Source organism: Bos javanicus, chromosome 27 (assembly GCF_032452875.1).
Source record: "Bos javanicus breed banteng chromosome 27, ARS-OSU_banteng_1.0, whole genome shotgun sequence".
Lineage (NCBI taxonomy): Eukaryota > Metazoa > Chordata > Mammalia > Artiodactyla > Bovidae > Bos > Bos javanicus.
In genome coordinates, this window is record NC_083894.1 from 25,585,364 (window position 1) to 25,605,606 (window position 20,243).

At 36.6% G+C, this 20,243-nt stretch overlaps 1 protein-coding gene across 1 annotated transcript in view; it reads left to right on the forward strand.

The window, feature by feature from the left end:
• TNKS (tankyrase) overlaps positions 1-20,243 on the forward strand; it is a 161,550-nt gene that overhangs the window by 117,532 nt on the left and 23,775 nt on the right. Inside the window, exons 12-20 of the mRNA XM_061404385.1 lie at positions 3,057-3,228; positions 4,465-4,544; positions 6,357-6,502; positions 8,278-8,443; positions 9,772-9,991; positions 10,277-10,386; positions 14,316-14,504; positions 16,643-16,880; positions 17,870-17,952. Of these exons, the coding sequence (XP_061260369.1) occupies positions 3,057-3,228; positions 4,465-4,544; positions 6,357-6,502; positions 8,278-8,443; positions 9,772-9,991; positions 10,277-10,386; positions 14,316-14,504; positions 16,643-16,880; positions 17,870-17,952 (1,404 nt within the window). The remainder of the gene's footprint in view (positions 1-3,056; positions 3,229-4,464; positions 4,545-6,356; positions 6,503-8,277; positions 8,444-9,771; positions 9,992-10,276; positions 10,387-14,315; positions 14,505-16,642; positions 16,881-17,869; positions 17,953-20,243) is intronic.

The following is a 20,243-nucleotide window of genomic DNA, read 5'->3' on the forward strand; positions in this document are numbered from 1 at the left end:
GGGATGGTATGGGGAGGGAGGAGGGAGGAGGGTTCAGGATGGGGAACACATGTAAAAAGAAAAAAAAACAAAAATAGAAGTTAACAGTTTCAAAAAAAAAAAAAAAATGGAAGTGTTAGTTGCTCTGTCATGTCCAACTCTTTGCAACCCCATAAACTGTAGCCCGCCAGACTCTTCTTCAACGGACTTCTCCAGGCAAGAGTGCTGGAGCGGGTTGCCATTTCCTTTACCAGGGCTCTTCCCGAGCCTCCTGCATTACAGGCAGATTCTTTACCATCAGAGCTACCAGGGAAGCCCAGTGTTTCTTAACTTCAAGCTAAAAAGTTTACAGTACCTGCCACCTGTTCCCTAGGTTGTAGTTTCTGTCTACCAGGATATAGACCTGTTTCAGATGCCTATCTTTGTCCCTCTATTGTGGATTTTATTTTTACTATTCTTTCTTTTAATTTCAATTTCAATTTGCCCTGATTTGAAGAGAAAAAAAATAGCTAAAATAATATACAGACCGTTTTCAGTTCTCAGATTACTTGAAATCAGATTGGGACATCATCACATGTTCATAGTTAATGTAAAATTCTGTGAGTTCACATTGCTAAGTTCAGAAATGTCACAGAATAAGTCACGATGAATTACCACATAAGTGATGTGGACAAAGATAGCTTAAGCTTAGACGAGGTGAACTCACAGTTAGCTGTTGAGACTAGGCTGTTCACACTAACTAGAATTTGGAGAAGGTCCCCTTACCATTTCCTTTAAGCTTAGACAAGAGGTGAACTCACAGTTAGCTGTTGAGACTAGGCTGTTCACACTGACTAGAATTTGGAGAAAGTCCCCTTACCATTTCCTTATCGTCTGCTTACTGGTTTCCAGAACAGTTTGGGGCATTTTTTAGTCATAATTTTATGTCCTATACATTTCTGGCCACATATCATTACAGTACTCAGTCATTCTCTTTAGGAAAATCTTAAAAGCATAGGCTCTGCTTTTAAATAGCTTACAATATATTAAAATATTGGTAAGTACTTAGTAAATGTAGTTGCGTCCCTTCCTTATGCTCGGGAGTGGTGATTTTTGCTCAGTGTTGCACTTCATGAGTGCATGCCCCGGAGCGAGTGAGAAATGGGAGAGGTGAATCTGCAGTTTTCTGTGTTGCACTCAGTTCCACCACGTGTATTTACAGAGATAACCACTTCTTACACACAGTGTTTTGTTAGTGTTTAAAAATATTCTCTGCACTTCATCTGGTGTTTAGTTGATTTGCTCAGACACTGGAAGTGAAACTGGCTGATGTTGGGTTTACTGAGAAACTATATCTGTCTCTACCACTGCATTGCTAAGGTATCTTCAAGGATAATCTTGGCCAAAGGCAAATTTTACCTTTTGCAATGACTTTAGAAACTACAGCTCCAGAAAATAGAGTTTCAGTGTACGTTGGAGCATAGCAAGCCTATCAGATTGTGATGAAAAAATTAATGTAGAAGGGGTGGTGATGTAAAAGTAAATGACAGATGGTCTTTAATGAAATGTGGAGGGATGCAAGTTTATGTGACGGCACGAAAGAGTCCCTGTGTTTGAGCTGAGGAGTAACTTGGTAAGATCTGTATTTTAGACTAGTAGTTTTCAAACTGTGTTCTCATGATTTGATGAACTGGATTGAGAATTTCCATCACTGTAATTGAATTGGTGTTTTATGCAAATTCCAGGAAAATGTTAACGATTAGAATGTTCTCAGTTTTAAGTTCTTCTCCTGTGATGAGAACGTAATCCATAGAAAAATTCAAATTTAGTTTGACCACTTGTGTTTTCCATCAGTACATGCTAATAATGACTGTGCTTTAAGTATAAATAGTCATTTTTCTGCTGGCAAATACGATATAATTAAATTTGTCAGTATTTCATGGTGAATCTTGTGAAACACTGTTAAGAATTTATTTGAACCCTTGCCAACAGTGAAAGACTGGAGACAGGAAGACCAATTGTCTTAAATCGTCTCTTATTCTTGTATTTGGTGGGGGGGTACACAAGTGTTTTGAATAACTAGCCAGTATGTATTTGAGAATTTACTGTGTACCATTAATAGAAACATTCTAGACACAGAAAACCTATGCAATATAGTCCATATTTCAGTAACCTTAATTTTACTTGGTTAACAAACACTATCCCAGTGTTCTACTTTCTAAAATAGTGCTGAATTGATATAGGTGTTCAGAAAGGAAGTAATCATCAAGGTTTAAAGTAATCAAGGAAGACATCCTAGAAAAGGTGAGACTTGCCATGAATCTCATAATCCAGAAAGGCAGAACAAAGGGCTTCTCTGAGAGAAGCATCGTGTATAATGAATGTGGACTTTGGTCTGACTAGAGTAGTCTTTACTGGGGCATTCCAGAAAACAGGTTAGGACTAGTTAGTTTTGATCAAATTATAAACATGATCCCAAAGTTTAACATTGTCTTAACCATCTTAAAAGTAACCATTCTTTCATTATGATTTTTCAAAGTTTTAAAAATGGAACTTTTGAATTTTTGAAACAAGTTTTTGGTTAAATGTGTTTGTAGTGCAATTAGGTCATTCTATTATAATCATTTACTAAAATTAGAAAAGAAATACAATTAATTACTTTATCTTTGCTTACTTACTCTATTGCCTTTACATTCTGGGAACAAGTTTGGTAGAACCCATTCATCCAAAAGTATTTAATGTGCATCTTTGCTGTGGCAGGCAGCGAACCTCAGACAAGAGTACCAGACCTTGGGGACCTTACAGAGACCTCGAGTTGTCAAGGAGAGTGGCAAGGAATGGAGGATGGACAGGAAGGCAGTCATTCAGGGAAGAGATGGGTATACTATAATTTTCGATAAGATGGTCAGAGAAGGGCAGCTAAGAAGATGGTATTTCTTTAGAATCAGTATGCAAGAGTTCATGAATAGTTTATAAATAGTCTATTGTATTTTTCATAAAAGTCGACAATTGATTTTTCTCAAGAATTTATTTAGTAGGGTGTAAAGGGGAACAAAACAGCTGCTCAGTCCCATGTGCCCCCTTCAATGATTTTTCAGATGAATGCACTGGACACCCTTGGTCAGACCGCTTTGCATAGAGCTGCCCTTGCTGGTCATCTGCAGACATGCCGCCTGCTGCTGAGTTACGGCTCTGATCCCTCCATCATCTCCTTACAAGGCTTTACAGCAGCACAGATGGGGAACGAGGCCGTGCAGCAGATTCTGAGTGGTAAGTTCATACAGACAGACCTTGCTTTCTGTTCTTCCGCTTCCAGGTCTGTCCACTGATACACAGACTTTGTGCCCCTTGCTTTAAGGGGCTCTTTGGAATGTTTTCTTGGCCTGAAAATTTTTCCTGCCTTTCTTTGCTTACAGTTTAGCCTGTGGCCCTGCCCATCAGCATTCTCCTTTTTGTAATTCTTTAACTTCAAACATTCCAAATTTTTCTCTTATACTTGTACTAAGAACCATTTAATAGTGGATTTTAGGTTAGTTTCTGCAATTTGGAACTATAAATCAGGCAAACATATAGCTATTACATCAGAATTTCTCATAATATTATATGTAGTTTTTAGAGGTAATTGATAAAATGGGGAGGAAAGGATTGAATAAATTAAGCAGACTGCTCCAGCAGTGCTTTTAAAATGTCTTCCAAATGAATAAAGTTAGAATATATGGCTGCTAATAAAAGATAAAATTAAATACTGAATCACAAATGAAAATTTTTTATTATTTTGATAATTCTTCTTAAAAATTGATTAGTAAGATAAAACATTATATGGGTCATTAAATGCCTAATTTAGTATTTGCCAGAACTTTTTAGTTTAAGTCTTCATATTTTTTATTGATCAGGAAGGATAATACAAATAATAGAATTTGGTGGTAAAATCTTGTCCTTATAAAGGTTTCTTTTTAAAGAGAATTCTTTTTTTTATTTAGAAGACAATATAATTTTTTAAATTAATATTTCTACAAAAAATTTGTATGTCTGTAGACCATATACTGGCTGAACTTTATAGTTGTACCTGTATTTACTAATCCAATTCCAGGTTATGTCTATAATGACTCCTGAAAGAATACATCAGTTATATAGAATGTATAGTAAATTATTGGGGTTCTGTTCTGGGCAATATTTTAAAGGTTTATTTAACAACCCCTGTTAACACCAGGTTTGAGATCCACTTTTAGAAACCAGCACTTTTATCTCACAAGCCTGTAGTTACCAACAGTATACAATAGTAAAGTTTTAATGGTACACTCTGACAGCATTTATGTTAACATCTCTCTTTCCATTTACCAAATAGTTTTCCCTCCTTTGCTACTCTGTGGCTCCTTAAAAACCAGCAGTAGGGGAGGGCGGGGGCTGGGCGGCTGGGGAGGCCCAGGCGGCGGAGCCTCCGGGAAAGAAAAAATTTTATTTAAAAAAAAAAAAACCAGCAGTAATCTTCCCTTGTCTTTTCTGCAGAAAGTACACCTATACGCACTTCTGACGTTGACTATCGACTCTTAGAAGCATCTAAAGCCGGAGACTTGGAAACTGTGAAGGTATGTCAGTGCTTTTTAATGTCTTGGGTAGCTCTTTGAAACCTTTGCTTCCCAATTCATTTTAAGCTTGTAAGTGAAACAACTCAAATTCAAACAATAAAAGGGATGAGCAGAGTGGACTCATAAGGGGAGATCTTTATGAAGAATTTCCTAGTGTCTTTCATTAAATCACTTTTTAGTCACTTTACTTCTGGTTATATGAATGCTCTTTTTATTTCTTTCCACTTTTTAAAATTCAAGTGTTATTTTGGACCACACTTATAAATTCGCAAGCTAGTGCAAGCCCAGGTAATAGTACAGTAGAGTTGAAACAGTGTTCTTGACCTTTTCCAAGAGATTCTCACCTTTGCTCTAGGAAATCATCCTTATGATCCTGCAATTGGGAAGTATTTTTTGATTCTACAATTTATGTATTAATGTAGCTACAGACTCACTTGTCATGAAAAGATACAATCTGACCAAATGATGATGGCTCTTTAGGTTATAGAGTCTCTCCCTTATGCCCAGACTTCCTTCTGTTGTGTAAAAAAAACTACCGCCTGAAAAATCCTGTGTTCACCCTACCAGCACCTTCTCAGTATATCTATAGTTAACTTCCAGGTTCTGAGTTTTTGTTACAACAGCTCACTACAGTGGCAGGAGCAACAACCAGACTGTCAAATACCTGGAAAACCCTTGACATCAGACCTTGTAGCCTAGAAAATGTCACTTTTTCTCTGCTTTTTTTAACCTTTTTTAGTTTTCTTTTCATTACCTCTCTTCACATCACTTCCCTAAATTTGGGATAATTAAATAAGTAAGCAATGACTAAATAATTAAATAAGTAAGCAGTGGCAGAAGGATCGCAAGATTAAAAATCAGGAAAATGGGGTTTGAGTTTTAATTCTACCCCTTACCACTCTAGGACATAGGATGTCACTTAACCTCTCTGAGCCTTGGTTTATTTATCTGTAAAATGGAGATGATGATTAACTTCTCAAGTAGATAATAATTCTCTCACTGGAAAAAAAATGAAATTCTTTATAAATTATTACTCAGATATTTGTTTGTCATCCATCTGTCACCACCAATGATGCAGCCTCTCCAGCCTGACTTTGCTTCCACTGCTTTATAAGCAGACAGAGTTGAGCTTGTGCTGAGATGATAATGTCCAAAAGGAAAACAAACAGGTGACAGAGAGGTGATTTGGAGGACACAGCTGAAGGAGACAGAAGGCCAAAAACTAGTGTGATCAGAATCAGTTTGACTTGTAGACCTAAACAAATATCCCCTTGAAGATCAGGTAAAACATTGTTGATTGCTTGGCTCTGCTCTGATGGACCGAAGGGCCAAAGGGGTGGCCCAGACAGAATGAATGTAATTTTTTCCAGAGCCTTCTTGTTGCCACGTCAAAGCAGGCAAAAATTTTGGGTCGTTCTGCCGTCAGCCAGGGTTAATCTTATTTGAGCAAAGGGTGGCTAAGAGCGTGCTGGTACAAGCAGACAGGCTCTCAGGGGGAAGAAAGCCTTGTAACAATGAAAGGAAGGCATCGTTTGCCTTGGAAATGCTTGCTTTATTATGTTTTCTTCTTTTTGAGTAGGATTTCGGCCAGGAAATATTGAAAAAGGTGAAATTGCTGTGCAAACATAATATTTGTAGACACTGTAAAGCAGAACATCTTGCTGATTTTAAAACGTCACTTGTATTATCTAATCAAAGAAATATTCATTAGAAAATTACAACTTATCCAAGATGCCTGCATTATTTTGGTGCAAGATCCTTAAATAAATACTAATGTTCTTTTTGTGTTTGTGTGTGTGTGTGTCAATAAAGCAACTTTGCAGCCCTCAGAATGTGAATTGCAGAGATTTAGAGGGCCGGCATTCCACGCCCTTACACTTCGCGGCAGGCTACAACCGTGTGTCTGTCGTGGAGTACCTCCTCCACCATGGTGCCGATGTCCATGCCAAAGACAAAGGGTATGTGTTAGACTGTCACTGTGTGGAATTCATTTTCTTGATACTTTAAAAAAAAAAAATTTTTTTTTCATGATAGATTTTTTCCCCTTGTTAAAAAAGTAAATTTTTTTTTTTTAAAGCTTAAAGCATAATGCTTAAAACTTTGTTGTTGTATAGTAGCTAAGTCATGTCCAACTTTTTGCAGCCCCATGGACTGTAGCCCACCAGGCTCCTCTGTCCATGCGATTTCCCAGGCAGAAATACTGGAGTGGTTTGCAGTTTCCTTCTCCAAGTCATCTTCTCCAGCCCATGCATCAAACCCATATCTCCTAAATTAGCAGGCAGATATATTTTTACTACTGAGCCACCTGGGAATCCCCCCAAATTAAAAGTTTATGAAAATGTATAGAAAGTGAAAAGTCCTTCTCATTCCACCTCCTAGATTACAACATCAAAATTTTGTTGTAATTGTCAGGAGTTTTGAAGCACATGTACCAGTGTGTGTGCTGTTGTGGTGGGGCTTGGTTTTAACATAAATGAAGATGTCATCCCACACAGTCTGCTCTACAGTTTGCCTTTTTTATAATCGTATATCTTGAATGTCTGTCTATATCAGTACTCAACAGTTCATTTCATCCTTTTAATGCCTATATATAGTATTTTATTGAATTTTGTAAATATGTTTATGTAGTTCATAGTTTATTGTTCATCCCTCATTTTGCTATTAAAAAAAATGTATAGTCTCCTCCAAAAAGAAGCCATCCATCCCAGAGTCATCCATATTAATAGAAACATAATTTCATTTTTACTAATTCAGATATTCTCTATTTTTGTATTAGCTTATGAAACTATTTCAGTTTATCTAGACAGGGTTTAAAGCAGCCATGGGAGACATTTAGAAAAGCACAAAGGAAATTTTAACTGAAATGAGCTTCCATATCCTGAGTTAATTTCATATCATCTCAAAATATAAATAAGCACCTTCCTGTGCAGTTACATTGCTAAGAAATAAACCACACAACTTAAACTTCAGTTGGGCTTCCTTGGTTGCCCAGACAGTAAAGAGTCTGCCTGCAGTGCAAGAGACAGGGTTCGACCCCTGGGTTGAGAAGATCCCCTGGAGAAGGGGATGGCAACTCTCTCTAGTATTCGTGCCTAGAGAATCCCACGGACAGAAAGGACTGCGGTCCTTGGGATCACACAGAGTCGGACCTGACTGAGCAACTACCAGTTTCACTTTCACTAGGTTTCAGTTAACCATTTTGCATTTATTTCTCTTTTAAAAGAAACATATCAGACATGAACATTTAATATTAATCACTATCTCTTTCAAAGTATTATAGTTCATTAGCGAGGAGCCAACATTTGTTTCTGTTGCCCCATTTTAGCACTTAGTATTTTTGGTCTCAAAACATTCAAAACAAAAAACAAAGAAACCCGATCTCTCTAAGCAGAAAGGACTAACTTGATACCTTGTGTCTATGTACTAAGTGCAACTTAAACTTATCTTTTGAGGCACCCTCCTTTTTTATGGGGACATCTTTTTGTCCTTTTAGAAGGCCAGCTACCTTGTAATCAGAACTTAAATTCATCACAGAATAGTTTGCACATGTGACTAGAGTTCTTGGTTGATGTCATTATTTTCATTACTGAATACTGACTTCAAGATCAGAGAATTATTTTTCTTAAGGGAGTGCTCAGTAATAGTCAGATGCCATAGAGAATTATTTTATTGTATGTATCATTTTAACACACAACTTTATTGTATGTCTTTAAAATAATTTTCTTTGGTTTAGTGGCTTGGTGCCCCTTCATAATGCTTGTTCATATGGACACTACGAAGTAGCTGAGCTCTTGGTAAGACACGGGGCTTCTGTCAATGTGGCGGACTTATGGAAATTTACCCCTCTACATGAAGCAGCAGCTAAAGGAAAATATGAAATCTGCAAGCTCCTTTTAAAAGTATGTACTTTTAAAAATTATAAAATATAAGGTAATTATATTTATTATTTGGTTAGGATGTAAAATAACATCAAGGTAAATTATTCTGTAATACACTGCAGTAAGTGCTGTAGAGACTGCTTCCGTTTTCTGTTCTAGGGGGATGTTTAAGTGTGATATCATGATACTTACGTAGCTTTGAGTAGTGGCTGAAGTGCCTTTCTGAACTGATTTGATTATGTTGAGTTCATCACAATTCAACAAGGTAGGTTTTGGAAAGAGTTGAATTAGCTTGCGTTATTTATCTGTAACTGACAGAATTAATATCAGAAGATATTTATATAAGAAGAAATGTGTTTTTCCATCAAGTTTGATTTTTTTTTTCTTGCTAGCTATTTTTATCATTGTTAACAAACTCATCTCTAACTATTAAGCATTAATTAAACATTAAAATATATAAAATTAAAATATGTGAAAAATTACTGGACATGTATTTATATCATTTCCTTTCTCTCTTTTTTAAACTAGAGAGAAACTTGTCTTAAATATAAAATTCTTCTCCTACCACTTTTATGGGATCAGATACGTTCATATGAGTTTTAAGAATAACACTGTATTTGATACTCATTTTTATTGTCACTGGTTAAGTAAGAAATAACTTCTAGGTCATTGGGAATTCACTGTCTGGGTTGGTTATTCTAGATTTCCCCAGTGGGCCAATAATATCTGTGTCAGGCCTGTAAATAAAGATTCTTGACTTTTAATTACTTTATTTCATAAGTATAAATGATTAAACTTATAAAATCAAGTTAATTGTTAATATATTTCTACCTAATTTCACCATAGGTGGTCAGACTTAAAACAGAAATATTTTTAAATTACCAAACTTTATTTTTACTGATTCCGTTTGAAATTGAGTATTAATACTTTTTCCACCTGTGTCTTCCTCTTCTCATTTCATCAGCACTGAATATGTTTATATATTAATAATTAAGATTTGATTAACATTAATATCCAGGCAATCATTAAAAGGAAAAGCGGTTTCCAAAGACAGCATAGAGTCTGAGATAGTATATGCTACAAAAGTAAAAGACATTTGACACCTTTCCCTCTCATCATCACAGGTGATCCTGAGGCATGGGGCTTTGGTTGGGAAGTAGTTAGAAAGCTGATCCAGTATGTTGCTTAGTAGGAAATTTGCAAGAAACACCAAATGTTGCCTCTGTTTTTCACAATGCACATAGAATAGGTACTTTTCTTTGGAGGAGTGAAAGTGAAGTTAAAAATAAAGAAACAAAACATAATGAAGATGCCACAGAAAACACAAACACCATTTGGTTATTTTGTAGCATGGAGCAGACCCCACTAAAAAGAACAGAGACGGAAATACGCCTTTAGATTTGGTGAAAGAAGGAGACACAGATATTCAGGACTTGCTGAGAGGAGATGCTGCTTTGTTGGATGCTGCCAAGAAGGGCTGCCTGGCGAGAGTGCAAAAGCTCTGTACCCCGGAGAATATCAACTGCAGAGACACCCAGGGCAGGAACTCCACCCCTCTGCACCTGGCAGGTAGGCATCACCAGCACTTCCAAGGCTCGTGTCCTTTCTTGGATACAGTTCATCAGAAGAGGAAAGAAATCCTGACCAGGAAGAGTGCTGCTACTCAGTAAAATGCTTCCCTGACATCATTTTATATATTTTTATTATAAATCTTATACATTTTTTTATTCTTAATCATTCTTAACTAGTTTTTAAAGCAAAAAGTATTAAAAACCCAATATTTTCTGGTCATTATCATTTATATATATATATATTTTTTAAGCTGACATGTTTGCCTTTTTTTCATTCTAACAGCAGGCTACAATAACCTGGAAGTAGCGGAGTATCTTCTAGAGCACGGAGCAGATGTTAATGCCCAAGACAAAGGTGGTTTAATACCTCTTCACAATGCGGCATCCTATGGGGTGAGCATGCTGAAGTCCAGAAAAGTTCACTGATACTACTTGGTTAAATACATACCATGCATGAAGTAACCAACAGATACCTAACCAACAGCATCATTTAGTACAATTTTAATCTTACTATTTCAAGTGTTTCTAGCCTTCTCAGTTAGGCTTAACTGTCTTTTGCTCAAAGACTGTATTTTTTTCAGCTTTTTGGACTCTTCACATTATGTAGTACAATAATAGGTATTTAATGGCTGCTCAGCTAATATTTATTGATACAGATAATAAATCTTAACTGTACCTTATGTAGATTTTATAAACTCTGAAAGCCAGCAGGTTACTCTGTAAGCATGGAAATTATGCTTGCTTATGTTTATCATCAGCATCTTAGAAATATTCAAGTAAATGGTTGAGTGATTGCTATATATGGTTTCATACAGTTCAGATAACTAGCTGAAACCCCACCATGAAAGCCGAAATTTCTTCTTTCAAAGCCCTGTAACTGTAGTCATCAGCTGAAAGAGAAAAAGGATGTATTCCAACCTTGATGGTATTTGTTGGACCGCCTGCCTGAAGTCACCAGGGCCCACTGTAGGTCTGATGACTCACGCAGGAAGAATATGAATGCTCCTGTGCTTTCTGCTGAGCCGCTCAATCCCTATTTGACTGTAAAAATGCCCAGATGCCAGAATGTACATACCAGGGGTTCTCATAAGTGGAGGCATTGTTGGTGAGGACAGTTTCTAGATTTGAAGAAACCTGACAGACGATAAGTAAAAAGTAATCACATGACTTCCGTATTCTTTTACTCTCTGCTTCCTTGCCCTTTATGATGAGCATATCCACATCTCCTCATGCCCCATCTCAGTGACCAGTATTTCAGGGAGATGACATGTCCTGAGTTGAAACACTCTTCAGGAAAGCAGCAAACCAGTTTCAGGTTGGACAGATAGGAAAGAAAATATTACTTCCGAGTGTGTGTTTGACCAACTCAAAATCAGTATTAAATAGACGCAGATTAAGTGACTTCAGGAGTGGATGATGACTGGTATCCTGGGGATAAAATAATTTTGTGAGAGAGCTGAAATGACATAAAGTTACTTAAGTTGTTATTTATTGTTCATTATTCTTTGGTACATATTTTACCTTTTTCCTCTGAGAGGTCAGTCAGCTCTCTGTGTATCTTTGGGCCTTTTTATATAGAAAGAACTTACCACTTCAGTTTTTCCAAATGGAGAAACAAACACATAGTTTAAGAAGTTTGAATAAAAGTTAAAGGTTTAATGAGAATATATATTAATGGTAATGTGTATTATCCTGCTTAGCGTTTTTCTATTATAATGCCTTATATTATTTTTAATATATATTTATACATGACCATTAATATTTTTGCTCTTCAGTAGATATAAGGCATTGATATTTATTTACCACACAGCATGTAGTTTTGTATTTTTTCATAAGAGTAAATCAATTTACTGAGTTTTCTTTCTCAACTTTTTCATTTTTTAGTGCTTTCTCTAAAATGTATAGTATGATGTTAGGGGAATTGCATGACATTATTGTAAAATGAAATTGCTCTAACTGGAGCCCAAGCACATTTCTCTTCTCCTTGCTTCCCAACTTTCTAAAATTGAATTAGGGCCCTTGAAGTTTTTTTATGTCACATTTGTCATTTAAAGCATTTTGTGTTGCAGCTGAATTTTGAAACCTGGAAAATTGACTCCTGGAAACATTCCAGCAGAGTTCAGTTCCTTTTCTAGACCTTCCAGTTCAATACTTCGCTCAGTCCTGTTGTATAGCACTGAGCTGTAGGCTGTTTATTGCATTCACCAGCCTTAAATTTCGGTTATAATTTTTGCCCCAGTGATGTGGCTATTTAAAAGACTTAAGAGTTGTGTTTTTAAGACTAAAAAACACTATATTTTTTAGTGTTTAAGTGTATAGTACTATACAAGTACTCTATTACATGTTTAGTAATATGCTTCCTGTTTTTGCATTTTCAGATGTTTGTCAGCAAATTTAACAAGCATGTAGTTGGTTTCTCCAAGCATGAACTACAGATTTTATACAAAGAAAGTTTAATAATATATACCATATATATAATTAATTTTATCCTCACATAATTTTCCTTGGACTGCCTTAATTTTGGAGACCTATACAAATTCGCCTACCTGATTATATTATTCCATCAACACACACGTGTGTGTTAGTTGCTCAGTCATGTCTGACTCTTTGCAACCCCGTAGACTGTAGCCCACCCGGCTCCTCTGTCCATGGGGATTCTCCAGGCAAGAATACTGGAGTGGGTTGCCATGCCCTCCTCCAGGGGATCTTCCCAACTCAGGGATCAAACCCAGGTCCTCCTGCATTGCAGGCAGATTCTTTACTGTCTGAGCCAGTAGAATAAAATTAATCATGAGGAACATAGTTTAAATACCCTGTAACCTTACTGGGGAGAAGCTTGAAATTACTCCATGGTTTTGGATTAATAGAATAAAAATAGCTATTCTTTTCAACATGTATTCTCTGAATAAGGGAAATAAATTATGGGGATTTGTTTTAAGTGATTTTGATAGTACTACAGATGTTACCTCTTTCTATCTTTTGTGTTAGAATAAATTTCATAATTATGCCATATTGTTCATATGGCATAGAAGATCCTAAAAGATCCAAAACGTGGTCTGTTTTCAGAAGCCCTGGTCTGATTATGCTCTGTTGCTGTTGTTTTTATATTGTCAGAGCAAATATGGAGGCTTTCTTAGATGCTTCTGATTTGTATTTGTCTAATAAATCTTCTTCTGTTTTCTGAAATCACTTTTCCTAAAATATTGTATGAAAAAAAATTTAATATACATTTCTTCTTCTTCAGAATAAGTACCTATTCCTTTTTGAAGTGAGTATATTTAAGAGAACAAAGAAAATATTTTAAGGAATTCTTAAGGAAAATTTGAAGAAGCCTGCCCTACATACATCCCACTATTCCTGTCTTTACTTTCCTTATCTCTTCCCGTTCTCATGAAAGTCACCCTCAGATAGGTATTCAGCAAATGTCTGATTGGTGGGCAAGTACATTAGAGAGAATAAGTGAATAAATAAATGACCCTCCTATCTGTGCTCTGACCTTTTGTGTCAAACCACTTACAGAACACCATTATTTAGATATTTTACTTTAGAAACCACATACCTCGAGTGAACCTTCCTAGAAGAGTCCTTCCTATTTAAATTTGTGCTACTCGATTTCTGTTAATGCTTCCCTATACCTTTTTTGTAAATCTTCTAGACTACATTAAAAAAACAAAAGACAGTCATCTTTGAATTCTTTCTCCTCTTTCTTCCTCTGTAGTTAATTTGTCTTTCTAAAACCCAATTTTTTTCCTTCAGAATTTCTCAAATTTAGCTCTTCTTTTGTGTTCTTCTCAAACCATCACAGTTCAGCCTCTTATCACCTCCTGTCCAGATGTGCTGCTGCTGGCATTTCCTCCACCCCCAAGTCACTTTGGCATGACAGACTAGTTTTTGTAGAATGTTGCTTTGTTACATTACATTACTTCCCCAAAGGCTAAAGAAAGAACATTGAGAATCTTTGAGATGAGTGTTTCAATAAACAGAGATCAGATTGCAATGGGTTAGAGAATTTAAGATAGGTCTGAATATGCTATAGGACTGAATAAAAAAATTTTTTTAAGCTCCCATGAAGAATTACAGAGCAGCAGAATAATTACGAAATTGATATTTTGGAGGAAGCAAGAAAAAATGATGAAGTCCAAAATACAGGTGGAAGGGTGCAATGAATATTCTTTTTTTTTATAAAAGATACTTCTGTTAAGGATGTTTAGGAGAATAGAGATGTAGGGGCAATGAAATGTTAAATAAAAACAAGTGCACCTGAAGGAGCTTTACCAGATTATTTCATTGTTACCTCTCGGTGTCCTCTTGGTTTTCTTCAGCATGTGGACATCGCAGCGTTATTGATAAAATACAACACATGCGTAAATGCAACAGACAAGTGGGCATTTACCCCTCTTCACGAAGCAGCCCAAAAAGGCAGGACGCAGCTTTGTGCCCTGCTCCTAGCGCACGGTGCGGATCCGACGATGAAGAACCAGGAAGGCCAGACCCCTTTAGATCTGGCAACAGTAAGTCCTCACTTCAGAATATTTAGAATTGCTTTTTATAATTCCAGGGATGACAGTAAATCCCAGGGTTTATTAGCAGGTTTGCTTTAGTGGTGCATATTAGCCCTGGGTGTTCTTTGGAAGGAATGATGCTAAAGCTGAAACTCCAGTACTTTGGCCACCTCATGCGAAGAGTTGACTCATTGGAAAAGACTGATGCTGGGAGGGATTGGGGGCAGGAGAAGGGGACGACAGAGGATGAGATGGCTGGATGGCATCACTGACTCGATGGACGTGAGTCTGAGTGAACTCCGGGAGTTGGTGATGGACAGGGAGGCCTGGCGTGCTGCGATTCATGGGGTCGCAAAGAGTCGGACACGACTGAGCGACTGATCTGATCTGATCTGATTATCCCTTAGGAGAAGAACAAGTTTCTTTGCTTCTGGAAACTTGAGAATTTCTTGTTGCTTTAATTTCAAACTATTAAAACAAACTAAGCAGTAAGTTACATTTTTTGACCATACTTGGAGGGAAAACATGAATCATAGGAAAACTTGTGTAGAGATTGTATTCTCAAAGAATTATACTTAGTAAGCTATCTTATCACCTTCTGCATTTCACATAGTATGCTGGATCATTTGGTGTTTATGGTAATTTACCTGAGGGGATGAGATAATCAAAGAAAAATGATCTTCTAAGCAGTATATCATTCTTCTGAAGATGGAAAAGTAAACTGATATAGAAATATTTTCAAAATTAAATTGTCATGATTAAATGTGTTATTTAACTACAGAATTAAACACAGTACAGAAACATCTTTCCTGAACTTTCTGGAAATCAGGGAGTTACTGTATGGTCACGTAATTTAGAATTTTTTAACCAAAAATCCTTCTCTAAGCCACATTCTGGTTTATACATCTATTACTGAGTATTAAACAATTTCAAAACCTGTAGTAGCTTAACCAAAACCAAATGAGTGACTTACTACGATGACTTAGAATTTCTCAGAGTTGCGTGCATTGACTGGGCTCAGCTGGGCAGTCCAGCTATTTGTGCAACGCCTTTAGCTGGGAGCTCGGCTGAGGCTGCAGCATCCAGGATGGCTTTAAATCCTGCAGGACCTCTCTGTGCATAGTATCTCAGACTCAGTGATCTAGTCCACACTTCTTTATAGCATCGGAGGATAATTTCTAAGAGAAAAAAGTAGACGCCACCAGTCCTTTTAAAGCCTGGCTCAAAAGCTTCAGAGCACCACTTCCTTTGCATTCTAATTGTCACAGCAACTCACAAGCAACCCAAATTGAAAGGAAGGGATATAGGTGCCACCTCTTGATGGGAGGAGGGGTTCAAGATGTACACGGAGGAAGGGATTTCCGCACATACTCTAACAGCACTTGTACCTAACAGACTGAAGAGTTCATGAATAAGTTGGCCAAAGTGCTGTCCCTTTAAGATTTCACCAGGTTTTTATTAATTAAATGTGCACTAAATGAACAAAAATCATCATAGTTGTTAAGCATAAACAAACATAGTAAGTATGGGAACTCCTTCTAAAGAAGAGATTGAGAGTCAGTGTTCTGAAAAGTGCTCTTTTTTAGAAGAAGGATGAAATATTTTAATTTTTAACTCTTCATATCTTTGTTAGTTTATTTGTCCTTTGAATATATGGGTAATCAGTATGAACAGCTGTGTGCGTACTTTTCATTTAGTGTTGAAAAATGTGTTTCTGGGAATCAATATAGTTCACATTCTTGGATTCTTTTCACAGTTAACTTTTTTCTGTGTGTGGTGGTGAGAACACTCAAGATCTACTCTCAGCAAATTTCAAGAATATAGTACAATATTATTAACTGTCATCACAGGTTGTACATGAGATCCTCAAAAAATGAAATATTTTGAAAAATATTTTGAAATAGTTCGAAAAAATTTGATACTATTTTTTTAGTATTGAATAGTTTCTCCAATTCTACCTACTGAAACTACTGGGACTCTTTGGAGCTGTCGATCAGAGAAGGAAAGAAGAAGGAATTATCAAAAACTAATAGGGAATAATGGAGCATCAATGAAAGAAAAAAATTCACTACGCATTCGGTCCTTAGTGAGAAACTTATTTTAAGATGTAATATTGTGTGTGTGTGTTTTATCTATTTGGTTTTTAGGCTGATGACATCAGAGCTTTGCTGATAGATGCCATGCCCCCAGAGGCCTTACCTACGTGTTTCAAACCTCAGGCTACTGTCGTGAGTGCCTCTCTGATCTCACCAGCATCCACCCCTTCCTGCCTGTCTGCTGCTAGCAGCATAGACAACCTCACTGGCCCCTTAGCCGAACTGGCAGTGGGAGGAGCGTCCAACACTGGGGACGGCGCGGCGGGCGCAGAAAGGAAGGAAGGAGAAGGCAAGTACACTGCTGAACGCCCGTTTGGTTTTGGTGTTCTAAATTAACAGATTCCCTTTTTTCTGTTGGTAGTTATTGAACCACCTCACTTAAAGACATCCTGTCTATGAGTTTTCACGTACACAACAGTTCATAAGAATCATGTCTTCATAAACTCCCACTGTTCTGGGCACCAGAATCAGACAGCCATGACCCCTACCCTCACGGTCTTACCCTCTTTCCCCCATGTTCTGCTGTCCAGGTACCTGAAACTTTGCAACACACTCTTTATTTAATCAGTTGTTGACTCCACTGAAAAGTGTCCTCCATTTGATTTCTCCTGTGCTCAACTCATGGCAGAAAAGTCTAAACAAGTGTATTCCATCCTTTGTATGGCCCTCCTGCCTGTCTGCCATGAGTTTCCCTGCCATGAATAATATATTTGAAGAACTAAGGGCTGGCCTGGGCTTATGCCTTCCTCCAGCATCCCCAAGAGGGGAAATCTTAGCATTTATATAAAATAAGATGTTTTCTTAAAAAAATGTATTCATAGCATAAATGCCTTGACATCTACATTGTTCTTACGTATATCCCAATACATCCTATTCCAACTATAGTATCTTACTGAACTACTGAGTGAGTCTTGTTACTGAAATTATATCAGAAAAATGAAGAGAGATTATGTAAGAAATGAAAACTGAAACAACAGCTGATATGTTTTGATTTTTAAATTCCACTGTTAAATATTTCACTAAAATAATTATATTGTGCTTTAAAATATTAATATAAATACTACTGATAAGATAAACTCTTCTTTTACTTCCCCATAAAATTCAGAGTTAACTTGAAGTGTCTGAATTAAATTTATGTAATTTAGATCATTTTATGCTGTGTAGAAGCAGCTGCACAACCAAGGGTGTGTCAGAGAGCCATGGCTTTAAATAAATACTGAAACTTCCTTTAGATTGATGTACTTCTTTCTGAAAAACTTTAACGTGTGTCTGTTTTAGTTGCGGGTCTTGACATGAATATTAGCCAGTTCCTAAAAAGCCTTGGTCTTGAACATCTTCGGGACATCTTTGAAACAGAACAGGTAAGCTCTCATATATTGTCCAGTCTTTTCAGTTAAATACTAGGAGTTGTTAATTGCCAGTTATTCTTTCTTTTTTGCTTCTTAACCACTCTTTTAAAACTCAAAACAGATTTGTGAAGAAGCTAGGGGCATCTACTAATTACGCTTCTTTGCAAAATTGTCTAACAGATGGTGAGAGTCTTTAACGTTATGTTGTTGTATCTTCATAAGCAGTCTGGCTCAATATGTTTTATTACATGTCAAAATTTAGGCCATGAAACCACCTCAAAAGAATGTTTTCAAAATCTTCCCTCATTTTGTTTCCAAAAAGTTATTAGCCTTTATTCACCTCATTTTATTACTAATGTGACTGGATTCATTTAAAACTAGTAAGAAATTTTTATGTTAACTATTTAGCAAAATCTTCCTGCAGCAGTTGTCCATTAAACTGAAAAGCAAAATAATTCCTAGGCAAGTGTACCTTTAAAAATTGCTCCTTTATGAAGTTTCCACTGTCTAGCTAGAGACTGAAATATGTTGAACCGGAACTTGGCCATATGCTTAAAGACTTAGACTGTTTTCAGACAGATCTGAAATGCCTGTAAAGATCTTAGTATGAAGTCATCATTAGGGTGTTTATGAATTAAGATCCTTCTGTTTGTCAGTCTGTTTTTATATGGAATAATGAGTTTTTAACTTATCACTATGTGATTTTACTACCATTAAACATCAAGTAATAAATTCCTGAGTTTAACTTGGGTATTATCAATATACAGAATCTTAGAATGGGAAAATTTTTTAGAGATCAGTAAGTCTTTCTCCCAGATATAGGAATTATCCTTTTTATATTGATGTGGAACAATATCTTGTTACAATTTGGACAGGTATAGTGAAGTGCTTCTAATCTAAAATACACCCACATCTGCCCCATGTTTAATCTGTTAATCTTCCGTTTATCTTTACACTGTTTTGCACAGAAATCTCACCCCTTTCTGCCTATTAGACTAGCATTAGTTTCATTGGGCTGCCTTGCCAGATTTCCACAGACCTGTGGCTTAAACAATAGAATGGTATTCCTTCACAGTTCTGGAGGCCTGAAGTTCAAAACCGGGGTGTCAGCAGGGCTTCAGTTGCTACAGGGGGTCTAGGGGAGAATCTGCCCCACACCTCTGCTAGCTGCTCGGCCCCTTCAGCTTCTGGCCGCATCCTTTCAGTTTCTGCGTCTGTCTTCACCTGCCTTCTCTGTGTCTGTCTTCTCTTCTGCGTGTCTTTTGTAAGGATGCTTGCACTGAGTTTAAGCCCTCCTCACCTAGTCCGAGATGATCTCCTTATCTCAAGATCCTTAACTAAATTTACATCTGCAAAGTTGTAAAAAAAAAAAAGTTTTCCAGATAAGGTTCTTCTCAAGTTCTGGGGATTAGAACTTGGACATATCTTTTTGATGGTCACCATTCAGCTCACTGCAACATACTATAGCCCTTCTTAATTTCTAAGACCTAGTAAACTTATTGTGGATTTATCCTTCTAATCAACTACCCACCCCTACAAAGTTTCTCCTAATTTAGCATAATAAGTTCATCTTCTTTTTTAGTTATTCTTTTTATGGATATAGTGTCCAAATTCATGACTGGCCTCTCTGGCCCATTCTGACTTCTTTGTAGGCATATAGTCAGTTCAGAGTAAATTTAAAACTCCGGGTCTTTTTCATATCAATGATGAAAGATTTTTTATGTCAAGATTTTCTAATGTCTTTCATTTTAGCTAAATTTCTTTATGCCATACATTGTAGTTGATCTTTAATGATCAAAACGGTTGGGTAGAAGTAGCACTGGACTGAAAAAAGACCTTGATTCTGATTAAGGCATTTAACCTATCACTCGCCTTACCTGTAAAATATAACACTTTCAAAAGTCCAGATAATTAAAATTCCCAGCCTCATACTGCTGTGCCAGTTTTTTTTTTTTTTTTTTTTTCAGTTTTTAAAATATGCTTTAATGAAGCAATGGTTGTATTTTCTGTCTGGTGGTAAGGGTTTTATAAATGCTATAATAATTACCTTTGCCTTTAAGCTTCACCTGCCATTGATTCACCCTCTGGCTTGGAGATTTCTTACGGGAATATCCTATACTGTAAGACTCTTCTTCCCTTATCCTCTCCCTGAAGGTATTAAAGCTGTTTTAAAAGCAGTATCCTCAGCTACAGCCATATTCTGGCCATTTCTCTTCTTCCCAAATCATATCCACAATAACTGTGAAATTTCACATAGCTTTGCTTAATAAAAACAAAGACCCAAATTCAAGCAAATCATTCCA